The 27,790-nt window shown below is 39.4% G+C and overlaps 1 protein-coding gene across 5 annotated transcripts; it reads right to left on the reverse strand.

Annotated features, from left to right (window-relative positions):
- Positions 1–358: 358 nt before the first annotated feature.
- ahctf1 (AT hook containing transcription factor 1) lies at positions 359–27,757 on the reverse strand. 5 transcript variants are annotated; one of them, XM_038291088.1, is made up of 40 exons: positions 27,520–27,757; positions 25,179–25,305; positions 24,817–24,979; positions 22,493–22,595; positions 22,064–22,244; positions 21,705–21,912; positions 19,910–20,026; positions 19,690–19,774; positions 18,749–18,899; positions 18,507–18,639; positions 18,185–18,366; positions 18,008–18,069; positions 17,157–17,285; positions 16,616–16,706; positions 16,330–16,419; positions 15,532–15,672; positions 14,351–14,455; positions 13,920–14,016; positions 13,661–13,784; positions 13,493–13,549; positions 13,202–13,348; positions 11,155–11,345; positions 10,926–11,070; positions 10,694–10,825; positions 10,409–10,556; positions 10,126–10,276; positions 9,914–10,021; positions 9,543–9,687; positions 8,116–8,331; positions 7,398–8,004; positions 7,106–7,270; positions 6,857–6,962; positions 5,130–5,251; positions 4,749–5,053; positions 3,033–4,658; positions 2,630–2,900; positions 2,311–2,487; positions 1,753–1,841; positions 1,589–1,668; positions 359–1,449 (listed from the first exon to the last, which is right to left on the reverse strand). In XM_038291088.1, the coding sequence occupies exons 2-40, from the start codon at positions 25,297–25,299 to the stop codon at positions 1,251–1,253; spliced, it is 7,470 nt and encodes a 2,489-aa protein (XP_038147016.1). In that variant the 5' UTR covers positions 25,300–25,305; positions 27,520–27,757; the 3' UTR covers positions 359–1,250. The 5 variants fall into 5 exon arrangements, with proteins under 5 accessions (XP_038147016.1, XP_038147019.1, XP_038147015.1 ...); XM_038291091.1 differs by having other exon boundaries at positions 2,630–2,870; positions 13,920–14,019; XM_038291087.1 differs by having other exon boundaries at positions 13,920–14,019.
- Between the last annotated feature and the right edge of the window lie 33 nt (positions 27,758–27,790).

Genomic DNA, 27,790 nt, shown 5'->3' on the forward strand with positions numbered 1-27,790 from the left:
CCCTTTGTCATGTTCCATTTTATTTCCTGATTTTGCATAACTTTGCAGAAACTCCAATTTACTTGCTGTATAAAAAAAACTTACAGAATGTAAATTTTAGACTAGATTTAAGACAATTTATACCTGAGCACATCTTTATCTTGAGTAAAGCTTGAAACGTATTAACCTTTGCTAGAAGAGTTGACCAGCCTTGATATTATTAAGCATAAGAGACAAAAGATGGTGAGGGAACATGATAAAATTATTTTAACATTTCTATTGTCTGTGCAGAAATGTGTGTAGCTCTAGCCTTGTATTGAGACAGTTTTTCATCACACATTCACTCAAAACAGCAGGAAGAAAAAAAACAGAAAGCAGATTTTTGTTTTTAAGTTAAGCTGTATTTATCAAAGAGCAGTCATCAAAAATAAGACATTCTACATACATTCATCAGAAAATAGTCTGAATCAGATGCTTTTTGCCATAAATTGCATTAAACAATCTCCGGAGCTTTGTTTACATCTGTTAATTGTGCATCTTTTCTCCTTTACATCTCTCCCAGATCTGCCAACAGCAGCATTTTTCCACACAAAATCCCCCAAAATCTATTGAGAATTTAAGACTTTGGCAAAGGCAATCTGATATGATCATCAAATGCATTCAAGACACTTCAAAATAAACTTAATTCCTTAGGATTTAATTATTAACTTTATTTGGAACATAACAAATGACTATATACAAATCTAGCAGTAGAAATAGATCCCTACTAGTCGATTGCCTTTTTCCTCATGAATAGAAAAACAGGCCTGTTAAAAGTAAACAATAACAAGAAAAAGAAAATCCTTAAAATATCAGACTGCCAATAAAACCTCTTCATGGGATCATATTCGTTTTTTTTTCCCTTAGGGACGCTCAAACCCCCCACACTGATGGCTTTTCTCTGTGCCTTTGGGTGTCCAGAGCTCAAAATCAAGACGCCCGATACAAAATGATCACCTATCAAGTGACATCAAGTTTGCATGAGAAGGAAATGTAAACGGCAAAAATATATCCTCATCACTATTAATCTGCCGTTTTGTCCGACAAATAAAACCCTCCCACAGCTTCCATTATCCTCCCAGCAGAGACCGTCTTCCAGAAGAAGTGCAGCACGATGTGGCATTTTAAGAATCAGAACCATTTTAAGTCCAGGCCGTTCTTTTTTTTTTCAACAGATTTTTGCTTCAAAACTTCCTGTGGCTGCCTGAGGTTCACTGGTTGTTACGACATCTTCATAGTTTCCTCCTTCTGGTGACGGGCTTTGAGAAAACGGCATCCCTTATACGTTTGCGGCGAAGGTTCCTAGTGGTGATGGGTGCCTCTCCGTCTGTTATCCTCGTCAGAGCTCGAGGGAGAGGCTCCTTTGGACTAGGCAGCGGAGAGATCAGGTCCACCTCTACGTTGGGAACAGGCTCTGAAAGCGCTCTGGGTCTGAGGATGAGGGGGGAATAATAATAATAAAAAATAAAAAAAGGAAATTTTTATTAGCGCTTAATATAGCAGACATTATTTATGTAGTTCCATAATAAATCTTGAAAGCGAAGAAAAAAAAAAGGAAAGCAATTCTTACTTTGCTGTTTTTTTACTTTCTTTTCTGGGTTTGGTGGTTTTCTCCACTTCAGGAAGGTCCTTTTCTGTAGAAACTTTATCCTGAAAGAGAACAAAAACAGACATCATGAGACAGACCACCACCAAGGGACGCAGGAAAATACTGCCTGGTTTTTAACCCTCTACCTGAGCAGGAATATCTTTTACTCTAGTTCTTCTGCGTGTAACTGGTACTTCCAGGTCCTCGCTTGGAGCAGCAAACTCTGCTTTATGAGCTGAAACAGAGAAACGGTACAAGGTTACAAAATAGGACTGAAACAATCAGATCAAAGGTGATTGAGTATTGAAATAACCTTCAACTAATTTTAGAATCGATTAATTGTAAATGGAGTATAAAGACTAAAATATGTCTTTAGCTGACAGAGCTACCTACTTACAGTAGCAAATATACCAAAATTGTTAAAAAAAAAAAATACATATAAATATTTAGTTTTTAATTTAGGAAATACATTTTTACGTCTGTCAATATCCTTTATCCAGAACTCCTCAAGTGGAAATGTTTTGTTTAACCTGGTGTAATTCTGCAAAAAAAAATTTTTAAAGGAATCTTTTCTATCCAGTTATAATAAAAAAATAAATAAAAAAAATAAACAGATCAAGCGATTAGCAAAATAATGCTTAGCTTCAGCCCTTTTTAAAATAATCATGGATGGGTGAAAGAAATGGAGCCGGAGGTCAGATCACCTCTGGTTTGCCGCCGTCTGGAAGGCGAGTAGATAAACGAGTCCTCCCCTGGACTGGACTCTTCTTCTGCAGGTTCAGGCACCAGGCTGTCCGTTTTAGGAGGCTGAGATGAAAGCTCCTTCACTGATGATTTTGTACTCCTCTTCCTGGTTCTCTCTGACTTTATCAAAGCACCACCTGTGTTAAAGACAACAATTCAGATATTCATTTTGGTCTTCATTCTTACACACAACATGCCTTTGAATCCCTAAACATTTAAACCCAGAGGAACTGGACTGTTAAAAGACATTTCAAAGTTAAAAAGCTGCCTGGTTTGTACCTTCTTGTTTCTCCTCCTCATCCTCGAGTCTCTTGATGAGGGCATCTGCAACAGGGGTTTCAGAGTCCACCTCTAATGGCGAGTCCAGCAGGGGCCGATCCTCCTCAGTGTGGCCCCAAAGCCTACTTCTAGTTGGGCGGCGTGAGTTGGACTGACTAGTGCTTTTGTTAGAATCGGACTTTAGAGGAGATTTGCTTTCTTTCACTTCTATAGCAGCTTCTTGTCGCTTCTTCCTGGTGCTCTGAGGAAGGGACAGAGGAACCAGTGTGACCTATGGATTTCAAATGTGAGTAGAAGATGGATGAACATAATGGATGAACATAATGAACAGATGAAAATGACAACAGAAACAGGATTTCTGAGGATGTCGATGAAAGGTTTTCTTGTGAGGCTGATTTCTTACCTGTGGATACATGTTTAGGGTGTTGCTGCTGGACTGGCGCGTTGCCCTCCCAGGGCTCGGAAGCTGCAATTTTTTCTCCTCTTCTTCTTCAAACACAGCTGGCAGCACTTCTGATCTCATTCTCCGGGAGCTGCGTTGTACAGGAGGGACAACCTGCTTCTCTTTGTCCTCTTCTTTTACTTTCACAGGAGCTGGCTCCACCTCACTGGTGTTCGTCTTTCGGCTGGACCTCCTGGAAGGAGTCGCCTGGGAGGTTCTCTGCTTAGAAGGGGTCTGAGTCTTGGAGCTTCTGCGACTCCTTGTCTCAGCAACCTCATCGTCTTGGCTGTCCTCTCTGACCTCCACCTCTGTGGTCGCAGGATTCTCTTTGCTGTCGGTTCTTGCTGCAGCGGCTCTTTGTGATCGTCTGCTTGGGGAAGCCTTCTTGGAGGTTGACACAACTGATATCTCTGTTTCAACCTTTGCAGGCTCCTCCTCAGGAGGCTCTGCATGAGTTTTGCGAGTACTTCTACGAGGTGTGACAGGTTGGATCGCTTTACCTTTCCTAGGCGTACGAGTAGGCGAGATTGGAACGCTTCTCGTTTTTTCAATCACTGCTTTTCCGTCTTGCTCTGGCTCGTCTGCCGCCTCTGGGAGCGGAGAGGTGAAAGTGACGTTCCTTCCTCTCGTCATCCTCCGTGTTGGAGTAGAAGGAGCTTTCTTTCTCTGAGAGGCTGTGGTTTGTTTCTCAGTTTGGCTTTCTGAACAAACAAGCTGCTCTGCAGGTTCCTCTTCAACATCTTTATACCTAAGTCGTCTCCTGCTTTTCTCCTCTGGTTCCTCCTCAGTATGTGATGTTTGGAGGTCAAGCTTCTTGTTCTCCACAGCAAACTCAGTTTCTTCCTGCCCTGTTTCAACAGGTCCGTTCCTCTCAGGCAGCTGCACTTCACCAGACACTGGTTGCTGATGCTCTTCCTCGTCCTCAACAGCTTCTGTTTCTGCGGCAGACTTTGCATCATTAACAGCAGCTGGAGGTTCTCCTGGAACTGAAACAGAAGCAGATTCTTCATCTTCAGAGAGTCTTCTGATTTCTTCCAATTTGAAATCTCTTTGTTCAGCTGAGTCTCTCGTCTCCAGTGTTTCAGCAGTAATCTCAGTCTGCGGATCAGCTTTGATATTTTCAGCTTCTCCCAGTTCATCATCATCATTTTGATCCATATTTTCTGTCTCTCTCTGTTCTTCTTCTTCTTGTAAAGCCTCATCAATATTATCCGCTTCCACAGGAATGATGTCGGGTTCATCTACAAGGTCTTGATTCTCCAACTCAGGCTGAGCAGGAGGCTCAGCTGCAGGCAGATCACTCCTGACAGCCGACGACTCCTTCCCTCCATCCTCCTCCGTTTCCAGCATCAGTGTGAAGTTGGTTTGAGTTTCAGGCTGCTGCTCCTCGGCCACCATGCCGGTCTGAGCTCCTTCCATCAGGCCTTGCTGTCCTTCCATGAACTCATAGGGGACCAGTAGGGTAGCTGAAGGTTGGAGCTCCATGTATGATGATCTCTGCTCCACGTTTGCGACTGGATCCATCCCTCCCTCCTCCTCACCCAGTCTTACCATCACCACCTCGCCCTCTATGTCCTCCTCTATGATCTGTTAACACATTCAAGATAAACAACTTCGTATGAAGCTGTTATTGGACCTCAATGTGATCTGTGAAGGTTTCATGTCTCCGGTTCTTACCTTCATCTCTGCACCAGGAGTGATCAGAGAGAACTCAGCGGTCTGCTGCTCTGACAGCTCCTGCAGGAAGGGACTGTGTTCCTGCCTCATGAAGGCTGAACTGGGCAGTAGTGGTGGCAGCCTCCCGTTACCCTGAACCTCATCGATTATTTCCACCTCACTACCGGAGTCTTCCTCTTCGTCTTCCTCCTCCTCATCTTCTCCCTCTTCCTCCTCAGCTTGATTAGATGACTCCTCCTCCTCCTCCTCCTCCTCCTCAGATGCAGGGCTGGACAATTCTTCACTATCATTCACACTCACCACAGCTAGGAGAGCACAAATAAAACAATTAGGGCATTGAAGAGGAATACCAGAAAACTGACAGTGTTTAATTTTCCTTACAGTGAGAGTCGGTGCCTGTTGGTTCTGAGGAGGTGACAGAAATGGTGGATTTCTGTGTTGTGATGATCGGGGGATCTACAGCCGCTGGCTGCTGCTCCTCTTCAACCTCCCCTAAGAGCTCGCTGCAAGAGGATGGCAAATACTGAATCAAAAGCACTAAATGTTTACAAAGGACTTTAGCTCATTACTATGCAATTATGTCTTTTAAACAATTAATCTAATGCGGTAAAAGTTCAGGAAAATAACAGTTCCTCTTGGAATAGAATGGAAAGTCACTTTATTGTTCCACAATGAGGAAATTTATGTTAAAGCAGCAAAATGATTATAGAAAAAATGGTCACACAAATATGGACCTTAGAGAAGTGTATAAGAATAACATAATAGTTAAAAAGTTAAAAAACAAATAAAATACTGTACTATAAAATGATTTAACAATATAAAGCTTTGCACCTGAAGAATAACCAATATACAGCTATGGACATTTTTACAGTAATGGATATTTGAAAATAGCAGCAACATCAGAGATGTTCAAAATGACAGCAGCAGGTTATGTAACTGACGGTGGAAAATAAGCATGAACTGGAACAGTGGTGGTTAGAGAGGAAAATTATTTACTACATTATAAAGTTAACCTATTTGAGAAAACTAAATGCAGGCAGTGAAACTTATACATTCATTAGTTTATCTAATTTTAGTTTGATGACCTTTGCTTAAAGCTAATGAGAACCAGATTCTAAGTTTATGAAAAATAACAATCCAGCAGTAAAGATCTGAATCTTCACATTAAGGGAAAGCTGTCTGGCTGTGATGGTAGTTCATGAGGAGCTGAATGAACATGAACAAACAATGTTAAAATGTTTGCTTAAGTTCTTTCAGTTATTTAGTCAAAAAATTTGAACTTTTTCTTGGTAATCCAAAGTTCCAGATAAAAAACAAACAAAAAAAACTTTAAATTAATTTTCATAGTATTCTCCAGAATCTGAGGCACAGGTCAGTTTTTTTTTGGATCCTGAGTGGAGTTTCCACAGGTGGTAATTATGTTTAACCTTAAAGCCTTTAATTCTGGCTTCTGCTAAAAAACTTGACCCAGATTTCATTTTCCCACTTCCACTACCAAAAGCAAATAAATGCTTTAATAGCTATTGATCAACATTCTTGAATTAATAAGCATGCATTAATGAGACCAGAACATTAGACTCAGCAACAGAGAAAACATAAGACACTTTTTTAGTAACCTGGGCTTAGTTACAGTTTACTAATTTAATTGTCAGCTGTACTTTCAACAGTTAGTCTATTTTTTTTTTTGCTTTTCATGCACTATTAAAACCTTTCTGAATTTGAAAAGCTGAATTTGGGTTTTTCATTCAGTGGAAGCCATTTAAAGTGACAATAAATATTAAACACTTTAAATATCACTGTATAGGTTTATTTAGAAACAAATCACAAATTCTTTTTTTATTTTTTTATTGTCATTACACTGTCAAAAGCACAGCGCTACGAAATTCACTCTCTGCATTTAACCCATCCCCATAGAGAACAGAGCAGAGTGGGGGGTTAAGGGTCTTTGCTCAGGGACCCATAGTGGCAGTCTGTGGGAGTGGGTTTCAGACTCACAACCTCAGGACTCCAAGCTCTATGCTCTAACCATTAGGCCGCCACTCCCCACAAATACTATATCCCAGTCTTTTTGAACAGCAATGTCTCAGTTTTATGCGAAGCATACAGACCTGGGTAAGGACGTGTGGCTCAGTAACGTGCTGTGGATCGTTGAGTCGCTGAAAGACTGCGACGGGTCATCACCAAACAGGTGCTGCTGAACAAACTCTGTCAGATCTAAAGGGAAACAATAACCAGTTCAGTTAACTTTCTACAGAACACACAAGTTCAACACTAGAACACATGTATGGGAAAACAAAGTTTAAATTCAGGAAATGAAGATGGTTAATGACATGTCACTCCTCAATATTTATGCATACCTGTTGTCTTCTCCTGATCGTTTGTGGCTTTTCCTTCTTGAGATGGTTTAGGTTGCTCAATGCTGAACTCAGCGGTCTCACACTCAGCATCTGGTTCAGCATCTTTAACTTGCTGCTCCTCATATCTGACCTCTGAGTCCGAGACCTCAGTCACCTGGTTATCAACTGGACCGTGCAAAAATTACCAGAGAATTTGTTAAAGAACTGCAAACCTTTTTTTTGTTCTTTTAGAAAGTGTCTAACCTTTTTGTATATAAAGAAAAGAAATCAGCAGCTCTAAGACAAAACATACCTTCATGGTGAGCAGTTTGTTCCTCCATGTCGAGGCTTACAGTATCGTCTTGTTTGCTCATGGAGGCAGTGTTTAGATCTTCCTCATGTTCCCTCTGACCAGAGGTTTGTTCAATCACCTCCTCACAGCTTTTTGATGCCTTCAAAATCTCCTCTTGCTTCTCTGAAAGGAAGTTAAAGCTCTGCTCTGGAGTCTTTTCTAAACTTTGTTCTGATTCTTTTTCAGTCACAGGCTTGATGTTGAATGTCACCACATCGTCATCATCCTCTGCGAAAGTTAACCTCTTTGCTCCTTTGGGGTCAACTGATAGAGGAGCATCATAGTACTCTAGAGTGGTGTCTACTGACTGAACAGAGGTCTGGCTGGTGTCTAAGTTCACACTGGCATGTGCCTGACTTCCCTCTGGAGCCTCTGCCTGAATGGGTGATGGCTCACTCCCAGAGCACCTAAGTTGTGGTGAGGTAAAACCGCCTTCTGGAGGTAGGAACTTTACACGAGGATGTTGGCCTTCCTCCCCATCTTCCTCTTTAGCAGTTCGTAAAGACCAGCTCTTGTTTGTAGCTTTGGAGCCTTTGCTTAGCTGGCTGATCTCACTTTCTGCTGCCATCTAAACAGAAGCACAAAGACAACATGCAGATTACAAAAAAAGATTCATCCAGAAGGCAAACGATAAATCCATTAAAGCTGAGCTGTGATGCTTATCATAACTTGCATTTACCCCGTTGGTCCATCGGATCTCCTTCTCGGTTTCAGGAGTCTCGGCTTCTTCAATGAAAGTGATGCGGCTCTCTTTGCTACGCAGAGGGGGGGTGATGGAGCGCCCTGGAGAAGCAGAAGGAGTAGCAACAGGCGTAGGTCTCAGGCTGCTGCGCAGGATGGACTGAGGGGTGAAAGCTGAGAAGACGGGGCCAGAAGCAGCCAAGGCTCGAGCTCGCTGGGAGAAAACAGGCAGACAGTTAGAGGGTAGAGCAATGACTCATTTCTCTTGGATTATCAAACAGTTGGATTGGTTTTAATCAAATTTATAAAACAGACAGATTTTACTTCATAAAAAAAGTGAATTTTAGGCATTTAATGCCTTTCACAAACTAAATACAGCCAATAGCGTGGAAATGTAAGTGTGAAATATTTTACAAAGCCTCTGTTCTTTACATAAGTGAGTGAGTGCAATAACCTATATCTGAATAATGTGATATTGATATTAATTATCAGTAATCACAGAATTTCCCTGAATCTTCTCTTTTTTCAGATTTCCCATCATATTCTATCAGCATCTTTTAATTTACAAATCTACTTTTGCCGTGAGCATAAAGGTAGTTAGCGACCATCTACAGGGCCAAACCAAGTATATATCAGAAGGGAGGAAATCCTACTAAATATTTGCATTCAATCTATAAGAGGTTTGATGTACCTGCAAAAAAAAAAATATATATATAATTTTTCTAAATCTAGATTGTCTCTGTAATCTTGGAATTAATCTAGATTAATATCACTTATTTGAATTGTGCAAAAGACCTTCATGATAGGTGTGTGCTACTTCCAAAAAAAAAAAAAAAAAAAAAAGTTTATTTATTTTCTATGTTTGCAAAAATCACACGTAATTTTTTCTTCTTGTGTAAGATTTTGGCATTTTTATAATTACTTTTTTTGCTTATTTGTTACTGTGTTTTTGCAGCAAAAAATAAAGTGTCCCACTTCCAATAATAGATGTTCCACTTAAACAAAAGTGTCTCCAAAAATTTGACACACATGTCGCCTCGATCATGTCTGCAGTATCTTTTTTTTAAATTGCCGATATTTTTTTTATATAATTATATATATATATATATATATATATATATATATATATATATATATATATATATATATATATATATATATGTCTATCATGCAGGTATGCAAGACAGGTTCACAACAAACATTACAGCTTCCACGCCTAACCATGTCTAATACACACAACAGCGTGGAGGCAAACTATTTAGCATGATTCATATAAAATGAGTAATCCCTACACAAATCTATTTGATCTATAATTATTTGCTTTGATGGTCATCAGTCAGTACTACGGTGAAACAGTTTTGGTCAATTAATGATGTTTATTTTACCCTTTATAAAATAACATTTAGTCTAAATTCATATACTCACTTTGACGACCTGCGGCGTTTGCAGCAAATGGAGTTCAGGTGCTTTTCTGATGCTCTTTGGAGAAACCCAGGAGCTTGGAGGTCTTTGAGGACTGAGGAGAGGCTGAGGAGTCTGACAGGACGGGTGGACCACCAGATCCATCAGCCTGGGACAATAGGAGAGATTAATATGGGAATTCAAATGTTCTTTAAGCAAAACTTTATGTGATAAAGTCAAGTGTTTTCATGACTGGTCAAAATGGAGAGGAATAAAAACAAAATATCATTTTTTAGTACAATTTTTGTTCATTGTAAAAGAAAAGAAAATGACTACAAAGGCTATTTGCAGAAATATAATACAGCAGACTGTTGTCATCTAGTCTAGATATTGACCTTGACTTTCGTTTGGAGGTCATGGTGATGGGCGTTCCCAGGAAGGGATCTGGAAAAGTAAGGGCCGAAGGCCTAGGACTGGAGCTCTGAACATTTGCTGCTTTGGGTCTGGGGAAAAAAAAGAAACACAGATGTATTAAATTACAACTAAATAGATCTAAGTACTGCAGGAAGACTAACATTGAGATGCAATCTGTATGTTAAATTCTCACGTCTTGGCAGGGGAGGGCTCAGGTGTAACTTCTCTGCCTTGCCACACCTCCTTGATCTTTGTGAGGACACTGTGGATAAATCCAGCTCTGGACAGCACCTTCTCATCGGCAGAACGTTTGGTGATAGCAGACAGTGGCTGAGGCCGGGAAACTAGAAAGTAGAGAACAAACACGATAAAAAAAAACAATGTCATTCGTTAACACACACCATTTCCCCAGCAACAGATGGAAAAGGTTAACCAAAGGAATGATGGAAAGCCATGTTTCAACAGAGATGTGGTACCTTCTCTGTGAATGGTGGAGGGATGTTGGTAAGGCTTGACTCTCTCCATTGCCAGTTTTCTCTGCACCCTTGGCAAAACCTTCCCGTACCCATCTAAAATGGAGTTTCTGGTGGTGGATCGCTCCTTAAGCTTTGGGTCTCGCTCATTCTGCAAATGGACAAACACTTTAAATTATGACACCATATAAATCTAGGCATTGATGTGGAGGCATATTTATTGACAAAAATTGGGTTAGATACTATTGCAACTATTTAACAAAGAGAATTCATTTCCCCCACACGTACCACCAAGTTCATTTTAAGGTTTTGGTTGAGCTGCAGAGCAGGAATGTAATTAGCCTGTTGAAGATAATGCACCATCAGCAGTTCTCGGTTTTGAAGACCTCCTGTACCTTGAAGAAATTTTTCCAAGCAGTCCTGAAACCAGGAAGAGTAGGTGATAGATTTAAACCGTTAGGTGGAGTACGACACAAATATATCAGAGTTTTAAACTGATTATGCATCAACCATCTATTACCTGTTCATTGAGTCCCAGCGGGAGTTTAAGCAGCTCCTTGATGAGGCCCAGCTCCTGGCAACTCTCATACAGGAAGCCCAGCAGCTCAGTGATATTCAAGCTGTTGGAGTGCTGCCGAACTAAAGACCATGCCTCAATAAGACACCTAGAAAGAGAGGGTAATGGTCGGTTGACATGTGTAAAATGAAAATAAACAGTGCACAAAAACCAAAAAAGCAGCTGAACTGACCTGTTATGTAGCAGCACGGAGAGGCAGAGTTTTGCCCGACCGGTGGAGGTAATCGGAGGCTTTGTAACGTGGAAGTAACGTAGCGCCACTGACTGTTGGCCTTGACACATCAGCGCCTGCAGGACTCGCTCATGCTGCCATGCGAAGTGAAACTGAGAGGCAGCTGGATGTAGGAGCAGATCAAATGAACTCTGAGGACGACACGAAACAAACTTAGACAAACTCTAGATAAACAAAAAACTACTGAGCAGTACTGAATGTACAGGACTGTCTCAGAAAATTAGAATATTGTGATAAAGTTCTTTATTTTCTGTAATGCAATTAAAAATCATGAAATGTCATACATTCTGGATTCATTACAAATCAACTGAAATATTGCAAGCCTTTTATTGTTTTAATATCGCTGATTATGACGTACAGCTGAAGAAAACTCAAAAATCCTATCTCAAAATATTAGAATATTTCCTCAGACCAAGTAAAAAAAAAAATTATAACAGCAAAACAAAATCAAACATTTGAAAATGCCCATTAATGCACTCAGTACTTGGTTGGGAATCCTTTTGCACAGATTACTGCATCAATGCGGCGTGGCATGGAAGCAATCAGCCTGTGGCATTGCTGAGGTGTTATGGATGCCCAGGATGCTTCAGTAGCGGCCTTTAGCTCATTTGCATTGTTGGGTCTGGTGTCTTTCAGCTTCCCACAATACCCCACAAATTCTCTATGGGGTTCAGGTCAGGGGAATTGGCAGGCAGATCAAGGACAGTAATGCCATGGTCAGTACACCAGTTACTGGTGGTTTTGGCACTGTGGGCAGGTGCCAGATCATGCTGGAAAATGAAATCCTCTCCATAGAGCTTTTCAGCAGATGGAAGCATGTAGTGCTCTAAAATCTCTTGGTACACAGCTGCATTTACTCTGGACTTGATAAAACCCAGTGGACCAACACCAGCAGCTGACATGGCTCCCCAAACCATCGCTGACTGTGGGAACTTCACACTGGATTTCAAGCAACTTGGATTTTGCGCCTCTCCAGCCTTTCTCCAGACTCTGGCGCCTTGACTACCAAATGACTTTGGACCACTCTGCAACTGTCCAGTGCTTCTTTTCCATAGCCCAAGTCAGACGCTTCTTCCGTTGTCTTGAGTTCAGAAGTGGCTTGACCATGGGAATACGGCTATTGTAGCCCATTTCCCGGACACGTCTGTGAACAGTGGCTTTTGATACCTGGACTCCAGCTTCAGTCCACTGTCTTTGAAGCTCCCCCAAATTCTGGAAGCGGCTCTTCTTCACAATGCTGTTAAGGCTGCGGTCACCTCTCTTGGTTGTGCAGCGTTTCCTGCCACATTTCCCCCTTCCAACACACTTTTTGTGAATGTGCTTTGAAACTGCACTTGGTGAACAGCCAGCTCTTTGAGAAATTTATTTTTGTGTCTTACCCTCCTGATGGAGGGTGTCAATGATGGTCTTCTGGACAGCAGTCAGATCAGCAGTCTTCCCCATATTTGTGATTTAGTTTACTGAACCAAGCTGAGTGTTTTTTAAGGCTCAGGAAACCCTTGCAGGTGTTTCGAGTTAATTAGAAGATTCAAGTGATTAGTTGAATAGCCTACTAGTATACTTTTTCACGATATTCTAATATTTTGAGATAGGATATTTGGGTTTTCTTCAGCTGTACGCCATAATCAGCTATATTAAAACAATAAAAGGCTTGCGATATTTCAGTTTATTTGTAATGAATCCAGAATGTATGACTGCATTACAGAAAATAAAGAACTTTATCACAATATTCTAATTTTCTGAGACAGTCCTGTATATTATAAAGTAATAGACACCCCTTCCTTTAGGTGGATATTTCTACATTAAAACTTCTAGTTCTTGCTCATTTTGAATAGCTGTCGGAAATAAACAGTATTTTTCTTTGTAACTTAGAAATCATCCAAAAATTATCAAAACAACACTGGTGTCTTCTCTTCGTCAGTAAACACCTTCAGTCAGATTGTAAGTTCATCTGTACCTAAATGATCAACTAATCATCTAATATTACCTGATGATCATGATGGTCCAGCAGCCAGAGTCCTTGTACCAGTTTAACCAGTCCGATAGGGATGGCAAACGCTGTGGGAAAAGATTCCACTGATGTTCCATCCTTATTGGGAAAGGAGTACATGACATCCAGCAACAAGTAAATCACCTGGAACCGCAGGTTAAGGATACTAATACGCCTCTCATGGACATAATCAGCTGTTTCAATAACATTAAGATGTTAGTTATGCTGAGAGGAAAACATGCTGAGGCTGAATGATGCCGCAGCTCGTTAGGATTAGCTTAAGGATACAATAGCATGTTTGGCAGCTTCATCAATGTTGTCCAGAAGGTAGATGTCAAGCAATGCCTGTGGGTCACAGAAAAATAACACGCTTTTTACAAATTAGGTTTCTCTGAAAAGACATGGGTTTGCTATAAGATGGACAGAATGGAGCAAGAAATGATTTCAGATCCTTACATGCAGTGTGGGTGGTGGGTACTGCCCTGTTCCCCCCTCATCCCTTTTCCACAGATTGGTCAGACGTTCACCACACTCTCCGACCAAACCATCAATCATGAGGCAGTCTGCACACCATTTGGTCCTTGAAAAAAAAAAAGAGAGCAGGAAAGAAATCTGCATGAAATTTACGTAAAGAATAAAAATCACTCAAAGAAATACAACAAATGATATGTTGACTTAAAAAAAAAAAAAACTCCAGGATTTTCTCAGCACTCACTTGGCCAACCTAGTCAGCTCCTCCCTGCGTATGGAGTAATAGTTACTGATCACTGAATGGGTAAAGAAAGGCCTGGGGATCTGGAGAGCATCTTCATCTGCTGGGATGGATCGGTCAGACACAAATATGAGAGTACAGCAACATGTATAATTCTGTCCTTAAAACAATTAGTACATTAAAAAAAATAAGATTTATATGTAATTAACTCAAAAGAAAGACAGTTTTGATTTATTTTAGAAATAAAGTTAAGAGAAGTAATATATATTTATAATAATAGTAATAGTAATATTTTTCCTCTATTTAAAATTTTTTTGATAAATAATATCCCTTAAAAAAAAACAAACAAAAAAAACAGTTTTCTTCTTTGAAATATTTTCTTTTCTTCATCAGGACTTTTTGTGAAACCATAGTTAGGGTTGGTATGTCTTTACCTGATCCCTCCGGGAGTAAGCCGGTACGACAGAACCACAGGACCACTTGAGCGTATTTGGAGATTAAACTGGACACCATGTTCTTGTTGATCAAACCTGATAAACCTAAAAGAAACCAAAAGCTGAAATCAGTTCTTAAAAGTGAGATTAAAGTCATAGGGAAGCGGCCGTTCCAACCGTTGCATTTCTGAATTCTCCCAGTGGTGCCTGACTTTACACGAGTGAATAAAGCAAATGTGATTGGTTGATTATCGAGAAGGCGGGATTTTTGTGGCAGAAGGTTCGCAAGCAAGTTTAATTGTGGCCGTTTTCTCTGAAGCATCTTGATAACCAGTTAGCAACTTAGTGCTAGTAGGTTTCCAATGGGAAATTTCATTGGGACCAAGTAGCACTAAATTGGTGACTTAGCAACGACACCGTCAAGGAATGCTATGGACAGAGGAAACATGCAAAAGGTCGTGGATTAGTCTCCTCCTTCATACATTTTTTATTTAGAGGAGGAAAGCAGGAACGAAGATGTTGTGGAAGAGGACGCCAGGGCGGCAGAAGCTTGGTTTGGTGTAGAAGGCTTACAGCCGTACATGTTTGAGCCCTTTCCTCGCAACGCTGCCAGTTCTGTTAGCTCTACGCCTGCTGAAGAGATGGACATCCATCCCCATGAAAACTGGGACTGAACTCCATGGTAAAGTAAATTATTCTATTTTCTTATTTCAACTGTGGCCTATATCAGCTGCGACGTATGAATCAAAATGCAATGACCGAACAGATTTGATTATCAGATAACCGTTATAGATGTACAGGCTGACGTATAACTAACTGGCCTGCATAAAAAAATAAAAAACACCGATTTTAGGACATGATTTTTTTTTTTTTTAAATAGAAATTTTTTTAATTTTAAGACAATATAGTCTGATAAAGAGTACATTTATATACATGTTTAAGCCAAAGTGATTTGACATTTAAATACGATTTTCCTACGACTTTAAGAAAACACATTGAACTTTCTGTTAGTGACTAAGAGCTACATCAGGTGGCATAAAGACATGTAAAAGTCCCTCAGTCACCTAACATACTGCTAAACCTCATCTTATTAAATGACATAAGAAATACAGAATATTGATATAGTAATAATACTTTTACTGACACATAGGCATATAAAACCCTTTGTGTGGGTAAGATACCTTGCTGTGTGAGCTCCTGAGCTTCACTGAGGAGGCAGTGGAAGATGGCGCTCAGATTACTCAGCAGTCTCTGGGTGTGTTGCAGCAGCTGCAGGGTTTGAGGGTCGGTGAAGTTAGATGAGCTGTCAAACAAGGGGGCACCTGGACACCAAACACACACAAATATATTAGCTTTTGAGAAATGCAGACTTAACAAGGTGCTGGTTATGAATTTACTGTTTTTTTATACCACACTAGGTATGTAAAGTATGGGTGCTTTCTAGCCATACTGCACAAGGCTGTGTAATTACCGTACTGGTAAGTGTTGGGCAATTAAACATGATATTAATTTTGGACATTGGGGAGCAACGTCCATGCCGATATTAACATGATCATTGGGGAAGGAGGATGCTCGGCAGTTTGCCTCGTAACACCTCTACAGTTGCTGTGAAAAGCCATACTTCTGCCTCAAACAGATTTGTGTTGCAAAAAGGGCAAATAGATGTAATATTTACAAATATTTATTGTTTGTTTGTTAACTTATACTTTTATTATGACTTTTACAGCAGTAAAAACCCCAAAAATGTTGGAAAAAAGAACAAATTGTGGAAAATATGCAGCCATCAAGTCTCCATGTCATGTATTTGTTCTGCCCAGCAGCTGAACCAATTAGCCCAATCTGCAGAGGGAATTAAATAGTGCAGATTGGACTCACCTGGTTCAGTGGCTAGAAATAGGGATGACTTTATGACTCCACATCTCCCACCTCCGCTCTTCATTCAAGACTTTTCTAAAGAGATGCTCTATAACAATACATACAGATGCCATCCAGCTCTTCTTTGGTCTGGACTACTTTGTTCCAAGCCCAATCCAGGATGTAGCGAAGATTCAGGGCAGATCCTGGTTGTTCTGGTCAGAGGAAATTATGAGTTTAATGCAAGAAAACTTTTTTATAACAGAAGAAAATCTGAGAAGTAGGAATGGAGATTGGATATTATTGCTGTCAAAGTTTAAAAACACAACAACCATCTTCTGGAGGTAACGTTAGAGACACAAATATGATACCAGGAGAGGAAAAAACAACTGTTACCATCGTCTTCCTTACCTTCTGCAGTCCACTGCTTAATACAACCAGTAATCAATCCCAAGGAACTGGTCTCGACTGCTGTTGAAAGGATGGCATCCAGCTGCTCCTCCTGAGGACCAAGTTTAAATAAATAAGTACCAAAGCCATTGGCATCATATATATACACCTGATTCCCTTCATCAGTTTTCTTTGGACAGATGTTGCACTATCCAGCACAAAAAAAGACAAACTGAAACCTTTTTAAAAGGTCTTAGATTATAATTGTGTAGTTTATGAAAACAAACATTGTAGTGACACTATGATTTCAAGACAACTAACAATACCACGTGTCATCAAAATACAGTGAGGCCCAACCAAAATACCACATTTAAATAAAATAAAAAAAAGATTTATAAAAGATATTACGCTTATGTGAGAGTGGGTTTGTGGATGACTAAATGTAGCGTAAAGCACTTTGCTGAAGTACAGGCCAAATCTTAGAAATATGTAATAAATCAATACAAAGTTAAAAGCAAGGTGAATGAAAAGCAGTAAAATACAGTTTTCCAGAACTGGGTACCTGAGAGAGGCTGTTTGTCTGAGTGTCCGATAGCCGAGATGAGAGGAGGCCTGACATAAGGCAGTGGGAGTAGCTGATGGAGATGATGTCACTGGAACAAGGGGCGGCTTTCTTCAAAAAGCTTAAAGTCTGCAAAAAAAAGGTTCTGGTCAGTCTACTTTTTTTCAATAACAGTAATATGACATTCAAACATATTTCCAGTAATTTGACAGACACTGTGTTTACAGTGTTTATCAATAAATAACCCCCCAGGCGCAGGGGGATTGAGCGGAACCGAAAGAGTCGCAACAAACTAGCTATGTGAGCAATGACAGGCCACAGACAGGGAGCCTGTGTTCTGCAGCTGTAGACTTCACTTAGCCTGTCCAGCTGTTCCCTGGTAGTTTTAAAAGTTTGTTAGAACATCAGTGAATTTAAACCATCAGAACACCGAGGATGAAGAGAAATATGTCAATGAAAAAAATATGGGAAATTTGAACCATAGAAAAAGAGCCAGAAAAACAAAAAGCACAGCATTCTGATTGCAAACCAGAGTTGGAAGTTTCTTCCGGATGGAATTTTTTTTCCAGGAAAGCTGTACGACACAAACCACTAAAAATCTGCAGCTGTAATTACAGCAAAATATGTTTCTACAAAATACTGACAAAATACTAATCTTCCAAGATCCGGACTGAAGATGATTGTACATTTTTCTCATTTTCCCTCCACTTCACAATCAAAAAACAGCTTGTGTTCACCACATTAAACTGAATATATTAGAACTGAAGTTTGATGTAATGTGACAGAACATAAATCATTAAAGAAAAAAGAAAAAATACAAATGTTCAAAACCAATGTTAGCGCAGACTTGCCTCTTTTTGATGCCCAGAGCAAGTTAAGTGCACAATTCCAGTGTTAAGTAAACATGTGGCATCTGAAAGAGAAGAAACAGGATTCTTATCATAATGTATAAAAAATATGAAGGGTTTAGTCTTTCAGCTTCAAAATGAATATGAAGATATTGTAGAAATTAATTAATCTTAACTTACCAAAGTTATAAGTGGTTGGATTAAAGTACTGCTCTGGGGGTGGGCAGGTGAAGGGCAGGCCCCTGCTCAGACTGCGCTCATGAACAAGCACATCCAGGAAGGGGCGGGGGGACACCATCTGCACCACAGCATCCAGGGACCAAACTGCCAGGTAGGGGCAGTTCTGAAGAGACTCCCCAGTTCTGCCATAGAGACAAATCAGCTGTTAGAACAAAACTCATCTAAATCCTTCCTGCCCTCAAACATAAAACCTTTGATTCTTTCGGCACTTTAAAGTAACCCTGATAAACATGAACTTTAATAAAATCCAAATGAAAAGTACCTTAGCGAGTCAGGCATTTGTGCATGGTACCAGCGGTTGATGTCAAATACACCTATATAGGTAGAGGGACTTCCTTGGCCATAAGCCTTGACTTGCCAACTAAAGATGGACAAACTGGTGTCTGGTGATGCGGCTGGAGAGTTAAGGAAGAAAAACAAAAGAAAAAAAAACATGAGGAAAAAAAGGTGTATCCTTACTGTAAGATGAATACGCTGATAACAATATTAGGATTTAATGCTCACCTTCATTCATACTGTCGTCCCTGTCAGGATGGGCTCTGAATTTCTCAATTGTCTGGCAGCCCAGCAGACGTGTGTTTGTGGCCTGAGCCCTGAGAGGGAAGGATGTGCCGCTTAAATCCTGACTGTATCGCTCCTCGCAGTACTCAAGACCCTGTTTGAGAAGAACAGGAAGATGGAGATGATTTTATGTAAATAAGCAACATTAAATGGCCTATACCGTTTAAAACATACATTTTTTTAGGCTTTGAACCTTTCTAAAATGTTGTTTTGGTGGAGACATTGTGAGGAGAGAAATAAGCTCCCACTTTGTATAAAGCCAAGCATGGATGACCTGCCTGAGAAGGAAAGCTTTCAGCAGAAATGCTTGCAACAGTATATGTGAAATCCAAACCAACACAAAAGAATGTGTTCCTTCATGATATGCACTTTAGTCTAGAAGGCTTTGATAATCCTGGCTAGCACCAAAGTGGATTCACCAATATTTTTATTCCTTAAACGTGATGCAAATCCATCTGTGAAAGCAGCTGATAGCTCAATGCTAACCTGATGTTGTTCTAGCTAAATGTTGTAATAATACTTTATTAGCTCACCTTTTTGGGATGCATTTAAATTTTTGCTGCTTAGACAAGTTAGCTGATGCTTAAAATAATCCAATTGATAGCAACAGGGGTGGATATTATTCAGCTGAATGCATGTAACCTCACATAGCTTATACCATGGATTAAAATGGCTTGGGAGGAAAAGGTGACGTGAAAAAACAGCAGCAAAAAAACACTAATATTTCACAAAAGATTTGTACTTCTTTGTGCAAGCGGTAATATTTGCCTAGAGTTGACTTTGGATGACATAAAAAAACATGATATAGGACCTTTGAAACCTAAAACTTCCCCTTTTAAAAAAAAACAGATTAGATATTAAGAATTAGATTAGAAATTACAAACCTCATAGAGGATCTTCCCAGAGGCCAGACACTTTCTTTCACTGAAGGCCATCTGAAGCAGGTGAAGGCTGACAAGATCGCCTTCGCTGTGTAGGAGTAAAATAAAAGAGCCAAAATAAGAACAGAGGTAGGACTGAGGAGTAACCATGTTTGCTTTGTCTGTGACTTGGAATGTTAACAACACAGAATGCATAAATGCTGAGTCAAATCTCAGTTCTTACAGATCCTGAGAAGACTGGACAGCCCAGAGATAGCAGCAGTTTCTAGGGTCATTCTCTGGCTCCTGGTAGGTGAAGGCGTGAACCGGCACCTTTCCACCCTCCAACTGGCACTGATATCTAAAAACAGATTAGCACCGTAACGCATTAATGCGGTTCTGTTTACACATAGTGCAGCACATGCAGAGTGAACAAATCCTCTTTAATATTTTTTCACCAAGTCTTCAATAAATTGAAGGCCATTATGTTTTTATATTCTGCAAGTAAGTAATAGATTACCCAATCCGGAGTCTAACATTACATGATATTGTTAAAGGTGACAAACATCATTTAGGTTGAATAGATCGTCAAAAATACTAATGTCTCCTTCAGGTTCAAATCAAACAAAGACCCGGGGCCCATTGTTTAAAGTGTGCCTGCACACAAAATAATCTGTGGTGCAACGTTCAACGAAAACCTTCGGATGTATAAAAAAAAATTATTAAATTGTGTGGAGCAATCTATGAAAACTTTTGATCTGCAGTAAGAATTCTCCTAAAGCTATAAGGACTTAAACTCTCTTATAAAATAAAATGTGGATACAGAACAAGTGGCAAACAGATCAACAAGGAAAATGTATCATAACAGTATTATTTCCATGCTTGGCAAGGATTCTGCATGATTTGAAAAACCCTAGAAAATAACACCCACTGGTTATCTTCCTGAAACTTTAAAGGTACTCAGTGGGGATGATCAAAATGGATAAATAAATTTAGCATATTTTTATGATAATGCAAAAAAATATGAAAGAAAGTATCTAAAGAAAAATCATTGCAGTCTGGTTTTCAGGAATTGCATGGCTTTGAGGGCATATCAATGCACACAGGACACATCCATTATAAACCTGGGAGTGAACAAATCCGTTGTGTGTTCTCAACACCAGTCAGTTCTGGGGTTTTGGAGCATTTATATACAGAACATTATAAATCTTGTATAACTGGGGGAACTAAACTGTATTTCACTCCAATATTATGATCCATCCAAACCATATTTTGACATTTACATATTTGAAATTAACCAAATGCAAACAGAGCTATGCTAGCTGTCATTAAGGAACAATAGAGCATGTACTGTCAGTACATTTATTTTAAACCTTTCCAGATCTTTCTGTTAAATGGCACAGGAAATATTCCTGGCGACATAAAAAGCACATGTATAGCATATATAGCTGCTCTGTTGCCCTGCTGCTATAGAGCGAGAGTCCCTCTAGCCGAGGTGCTAAACAACATCATCTCCATACCATAATAAAACAGTTAATAAAAACAGACCACTGGACTTTGTTTTCCAAGTTTGAAGATGTTTCGCTTCCCATCCAGGAAGCTTCTTCAATCCAAAATGTCTGGATTAGAATTAAGTTCTAAGCTTTATAGAGTAGCCCAACAAAACCTTGTTTTGGCTTAGAAAACATGCTAATCGAACCGGAAGAACAGGTCTGCCCCTTAGGGTTGGGAGTTTTTTTTTTTTTTTTTGGAATGACTATGCCCTGGATGAATGAGACTCTTCACCAGCATAATAAAAGATACATTAACTCCAAAGAGTTGTCTGTTCAAAAAAGGATGTCTTCCATTTTAACACAATATCCTCAGCATTACAATTAAATGTATTCATGTGGTTTTCTGTGTGCAACAAAACTTTTTTTTTTTATGTTACACTGATTAAAACAATCCTGAAAGGGAGCATTATCATACTTCCATTGAACAGCTTTAAATGGTTTGGATTCATTTCTTGAAGAGGATAAAGATAAAACACAAATACTTACTCCCTTTTCAGGGTTTTCATGTTCCACAGCTGCAAGTGTCCATCAGAAAACCCCACTGCTAGCTGGTTGGTTCTGGAGATGTACTGCAAGGTCGTGACTCCCACGCCACTGGGAGAGCACAGCTGCAGACAGAGATGTCGGCCCTGCCTGGTGCTCTCCTCTCTCAGCGTGGGGATGTCTGCAAGAGACTTTGTAACCACCTGTAGGTCTGCAAACACAGATGTTAAACAGAGTAGTTAGTTAGAATGATAATAGAATAGTAAAGCAGTTACTGAATCGTTTTTTTTTTTTTTATCCAGAGCAAACAAAATATTACTAATAATCAGTTTCAACATTATATGAGCAAATTCCAGCCTCACCTGAAGCCTCCAGTTCACTCTGGCTGCAGGAAAGATCATCAAGACAAAGATCCAAAAGCAGGACATGACCAAGATCTGTTACTACTGCAGCAATGCCGAAGAACCAGCGTAAACTCTGGTGGAGGTGCTGAGTGGAAGTGCTCGCTCCACCATAACTCACAAGAGGCTCAATAGCTGTAATCTGAGTGGTGAAGAAAAGGGTATTTTTGATTCGTTAGGTTGAGGGATTATGATCCCATTCTATTAGTTAAGTCTTTTATAAAGACTCGATTCTGCAACTATTACGTTACAATTTAAAATAACTTTTCTGGAACTGAATTTTGCTGCATTGTAATGTGACAGTGCCTTTTATAAACAGAGAAAACATTTAGAAAATTTATCAGCTAAACACTTTAGCAGCTATAAAAGAGTCTAATAACTTAAACTCACCCTGCCTGGTATAACCACAGCTTTCACCACCCTGGACAGTCCCAGGTCATAAAGACACAGAATGCTGCCCTCCGTTTCCTCCAAGCCAACCAACAACCCAGATCTGGAAACAATAAGATTTTTAATTGAGCATAAAATTCTGGAGACAATTATAAGATAAACCTTCATGTAAAAAAAAAAAAAACAACTATGTGTGAACCATCTAAAAAGCAAGTACAATAACTAAATAAATATCAAATTTCTAACATTTTGTTTTTCCTGTGTTAAATTTGTCCTTCCTAAACAAGATAAGTCTATACTATTTACTTTAAATGTTTATCTTTATCAAGGCTGCACTTTAAAAAATGAAAATGTCTTGAAAGCTGTACCGAATGAAAATAGTTTTTGTATACACTTAGGTTTACAAAATGACAAATAAAGTCTGTCTAAGTCACTTAAAAATCCCCCAGGGGTGTGCTTGTTAAAAAAAAACTAAAAGCAATTCATCAGAATAATGATGACCTACAGATTGGTTTGCCTGCAACAGACTGTCTACATGAATATTCTCTTTTCACACTTTTCATTTATGTAACAAATGAAAAGGGGGTAGCTAAAAGAGCTTTAACTGTTTATTGCCAATTTGAAGAAATGTTTCCTTAATCAAAACTGGTGATCCCATTATTAGAAATAGATGGATACCTCAATCAGCCAATATTTTTGTCCAATATTAACTTGATTTCCTTCCATCTGCATCGGCCACTGCATGCACATGTTTGCAGATTAATTAATTATTTAGCAGCCAGACCTGGAGATCATCTGATGCACATGCATTGCCGCTCCATCCATTACTTCTCCATTGTTAACGGTGTCTTTGATCCATTAATAAGCTTATTTCTTTTGTTTAAATTTAGGCTTGTGTAACATTTATTACCATTATGTCATTTTTTTTATCATGTAAATGGAGGAAAACAACATCAGCTTAAGGATTTGGCCAAAGACAAAACCAGCCGCACATATTGATGTCAGAATCATTGCAATCGGCCTTAAATAATCTGCATCTGTGACGATAAACTAAATGATTTCCACTCCATAAGGTCAGCTCTAAAAGCTGTACAGCCATTTCAAAATGTTGAAGTGCGGTGACATTTTTGGAGCAGTATTTTTGAGGGTCTGATTGAAGTTTAATAGCAAAACACATATTTGTCACTTTTATCATAAACAGAAAAATGCAATAAATGTTTTAAATATTTCAGAGCTTCTACACCTACTCTGATTCCAAGTATAAAGATATTACATTAATGCAGAATAGCAGAAACACTTAAAAGACATTACTCATTCATGTTTTGCTTCCTGGTGCCGATACTGCATGCACCACAAGCAGCTTTTATGCAAGTATACGTCAAGATAATAGCTGGATAAAGCAGCAGCAAGATCCTTTTTTGTCCGCATAAATAAATGTTTATGTAGAAAATGGAAGATATCATGAAATCCTAATGGGCCTCTGTCAAACTGGCAGAACCTCTTCCCTGAAAAAGGATCCTTGGACAATAAAACCAGTCTCAAATGCACTGCTCAGAGCAGGCAAAGCCAGGTAGGCAACAAATACTGGATGGAGCCATCTTTTACAGTTGCCTTTTGTATCACTGTTTCTGTCTCCTTAAACCCCAGTCAGCCTCGGCAGATGGCCGCTCACACCAAGTCTGGTTCTGCTGGAGATTTCTTCCTGTTAAAAGGTTTTTTTTTTCTCCACTGTCTCTAGAAGCATGCTTAGTGTGAGGGATTGCTTTCGGGTCAATGAGTCGATGCAATCAACTGGTTTTCCTTAGATAAAAAACTTTGCATCAATTGAACTGTAAAGTGCCTTGAGATGACATTGTGTTGTGAATTGGCGCTATATAAATAAACCGAATTGAATTGCCATACACCGTTTATTGCCACTGCTAATTGGAAGGAAATAAATCAGATCATCTCTTCAGCTGAGTCTGACTGAAAATATCTAATCTGCCCTTTATATTTTCTAAAGTCAATGTGTCCACTCTACACACAAAGAATGCTGTAGACATAAGGATACAGACTTTTGTTTTCTTCCTAAGAGTAAAAGTATTTTATACATCCTTATAGGAACATTTTATTCAGTAATATTTTTTGAAAATATTATTTATCAATATTATTACCCTACGGTATAAAAGTTTTTCTATTTTTTGGTACTTATAGAACCTTATTGACCACTTTTTATAAACAGCTCCAGAAGAATGCACCTGTAAATGATACGATTCTTTGTCTTTAATGAAAAAGAAAAACACTAGAAAACAGCAAACTATCTAAGAAGCACATGAATGGCGAACCTGTGCTCTGACCTTTTGAGCCAGTCGAAGTCCCTGGCAGCGAGGACAATGGGTGGGTGCTCTCCTCCACCACTGAAACGGTACGCTGACAGCCGCTCTCCTGTCACTGCGTGAACAACCTCCAGGTTGGGTCCACTGGCCAACCAGGCCAGCCCGCTGCGACCTTTGCATACAAATAAAAAGATAAAATAAGTTTAACCTATAAACGTTATTCAGCATTAACATCAGTATTGATTTAGTTATAGCCCGCTATCAACTGTGTGAATTTTTTATTTCTCTTAAAATATCACTAGCTTAATTTTTTTTAACAACACTCTTGTTGGAAGTGAAAACTATAATTTAGGGATAATAAAAATGCTTACCAACAGTAAACTTGCCATGAAGAACACAGTCCAGGCTGATGTCATCCTCACCCAGAGCATCTACAGTCACTCCTGAGAAGGGCAGCAGGCTGCTGGTCACTTGGGCAGTCAGGTCATGCATTGTTCACTGTGTCAACAAAAGCAGAGAGAGGAATAACTTCTAGTGAACTTCATAAGTCATTCCTAAAATCTAGAGGAAACATGTCAACATGATATCATCAGCGCAGCTGCATTGTTGGCTCAAATGAATACTTTGTTAGGAAGCACAGCTGCTGGCAGCTGGGTTTAAAACTGAGCTTGGGTTCCAATCATCAACAAGGCTGCTGCGCATCTGTTGGCAAATGTACCACATGGCAGCAAACGCTGATCGACAGCCAGACTAAAGAACAAGAACAACTAGTGTAGCAATTTCAGGCCAGTCTATTATTGAGGCATATGAGAAAACTAATAACCCTTCCATCACAATTTTGATTTCAGCGAGGGAGGAATTCTAGATCGATTAAAAATATTTCATGTTTTTGTCAAATTTAGTCAAAGTTTGGAAACCGGGCGCTCTTTCTGTTGGGTATCACCAACCTGGTAAATTCTGACTTGGTGTTTTAAATTTCAAACATTTCAGAGAAAGTAAAACAAGGCTGTTTTTAAAAAAGATTCGGAAAAGAGGAAACAGAGATCTGACAAGCGATACACATTTAGCCTTTTTTAAAGCAGTAATATAGCTTCAATTCACAGCATGTCATCTCAAGGCACTTTACAGAGACAATTCAGCCAGATTGGCTCCAATTGTTCTAAGGAAAACCAGCTGATTGTATCGACTAAAGCTGATAAAGAGAAAATAAACACACACAAGAATTTTTCTTTAGGTTCAATGTTATTACTAGTTTAGAAATTAACAGACTACCGCAATTTTTTTTATTCCCAATTTTATATATTACCGTAACATGTTTTTGGTTCTTAGGTTTAATCCATTATTCAATTAAAAGAATTGAATAATTAAAACAAAAATAAAAAAAGAAATGCATATCTTAGGTGTTCAGCCAACCACAGATCGGAGGATACCTGGAAGACCTTTGGTCATCTGGGTTGTTCACGTCAAGACTGAATTAGATTTTTCACCTTTTTGCAGTCACAAAGCCAAGTTTTTGGTGCACCAATCAGAAAACGTGTCCTACACAGGTGAGAAGCACAGTGCTGCTGACAGCTAAATGCAGCATGTGTTAAAGCTGACACAACACTGCCCCCTGCGGCCACTGGGGAAAACAACACCGCAGATTCAAGTGAACTCCCGCGCAACCAGCCAGCTGGCAGAGGAACGGAGAAAACACGCGAGACAGCACATGTTGATAAACTACATCGAAAAAAAGAGCTTTAGCTTTGATAGGGCAAAACTTTTTACACACTAATCTAGAATATTGAAATTTATAAACAATGCTGGAGGACGTTATACCACTACAACAACGACCGGTTCGGGGATAACTGTCCGACAGCTAGTTATCACACGAAAGCATAATGCTTAATAATCTAGATAAATAAAGGTTTTAACGGTGAATAACTGATAATTCGAAAATGTCCTGCCCAGAGCAACGATTACCTCCATAAACTACTTAGCGACGTTTGGCTAACTTCATAGAGAACAGCTAAACTACCCATTTAAGACATCTGAATTGTTCTGTTCGACTACACATCACTTATAGGGCGTTTAAGAGATAATGTTTTAGGGCCATCGCACAAGATAAAGGATGTTTTTTGGTCTTTCAGTTGTATTAGCAAGCCGTTAGCACGCAAGGTCACTCGGATTAGTTCATTTTCACTGTAAAAATGAAGCTACATAACCTACTGTAACCTAACATGCGAGAGTTTCACATACCAATGTTCCTGTCATAACGTATATTTATTTGATATCAGGCAACAAAAACGATGAAAGTATAGTTATTGTCTGCTCAAGGCAGAGTAGCAAACGATTAGCTTAAGCTACGTTGCTACTCTTGCCAACGCAGTTTACTTAGAAGCAGAAAGTAGGTTTGTATAACAACCGCTATAAGTGATTTAAGCGGGTGAGGGAGGGGGGTTACTGCGCTTTGATTTTCATTAATAAAACAAAACCGACTTCTAGAGCTAAATATGCACTGATCATGCTAAGACAGTTCAAATTTAACGCCACGCTAAGCACATAGCTAGTAGCTACTGACGACATTATTGGTAAAGAGCCTCTGTAAGGCGCAGTAACGCTCATAATAAAACCATTTTTAAGTTTCCTCAATATAAAGGGGATCTAGGGCTGCGTTACATCTGAACTAGCTAAACTAGTAAGCGTGATGCACTGCTATCATCGTTACACTACCTGTCCAAGGATGATGATGAAGGCTTCGGAGCCACTATTGCTTCGCTTTTCCTTAAATAACTCCCCTTCCTCTTTCATAATCCGGTCGTTTTAAAAATACAATATTTCCAAGATCCCCGAGGAGTTTCAAAAAAAAAAAAAAACGAAAGGCTCTCTGGACTTCAAGCGTTTACAACTCGAAGCGCCATTTCTAAATTGAGAAAGTACGCCGTGCAGTTCTTCTTCGTCCTAGTTTGTAGCTCTGGGCACGGCTGTCGCCCTCTACTGTTTA

Source organism: Cyprinodon tularosa, unplaced genomic scaffold, assembly GCF_016077235.1.
Source record: "Cyprinodon tularosa strain WSP-4 unplaced genomic scaffold, ASM1607723v1 ctg293, whole genome shotgun sequence".
Lineage (NCBI taxonomy): Eukaryota > Metazoa > Chordata > Actinopteri > Cyprinodontiformes > Cyprinodontidae > Cyprinodon > Cyprinodon tularosa.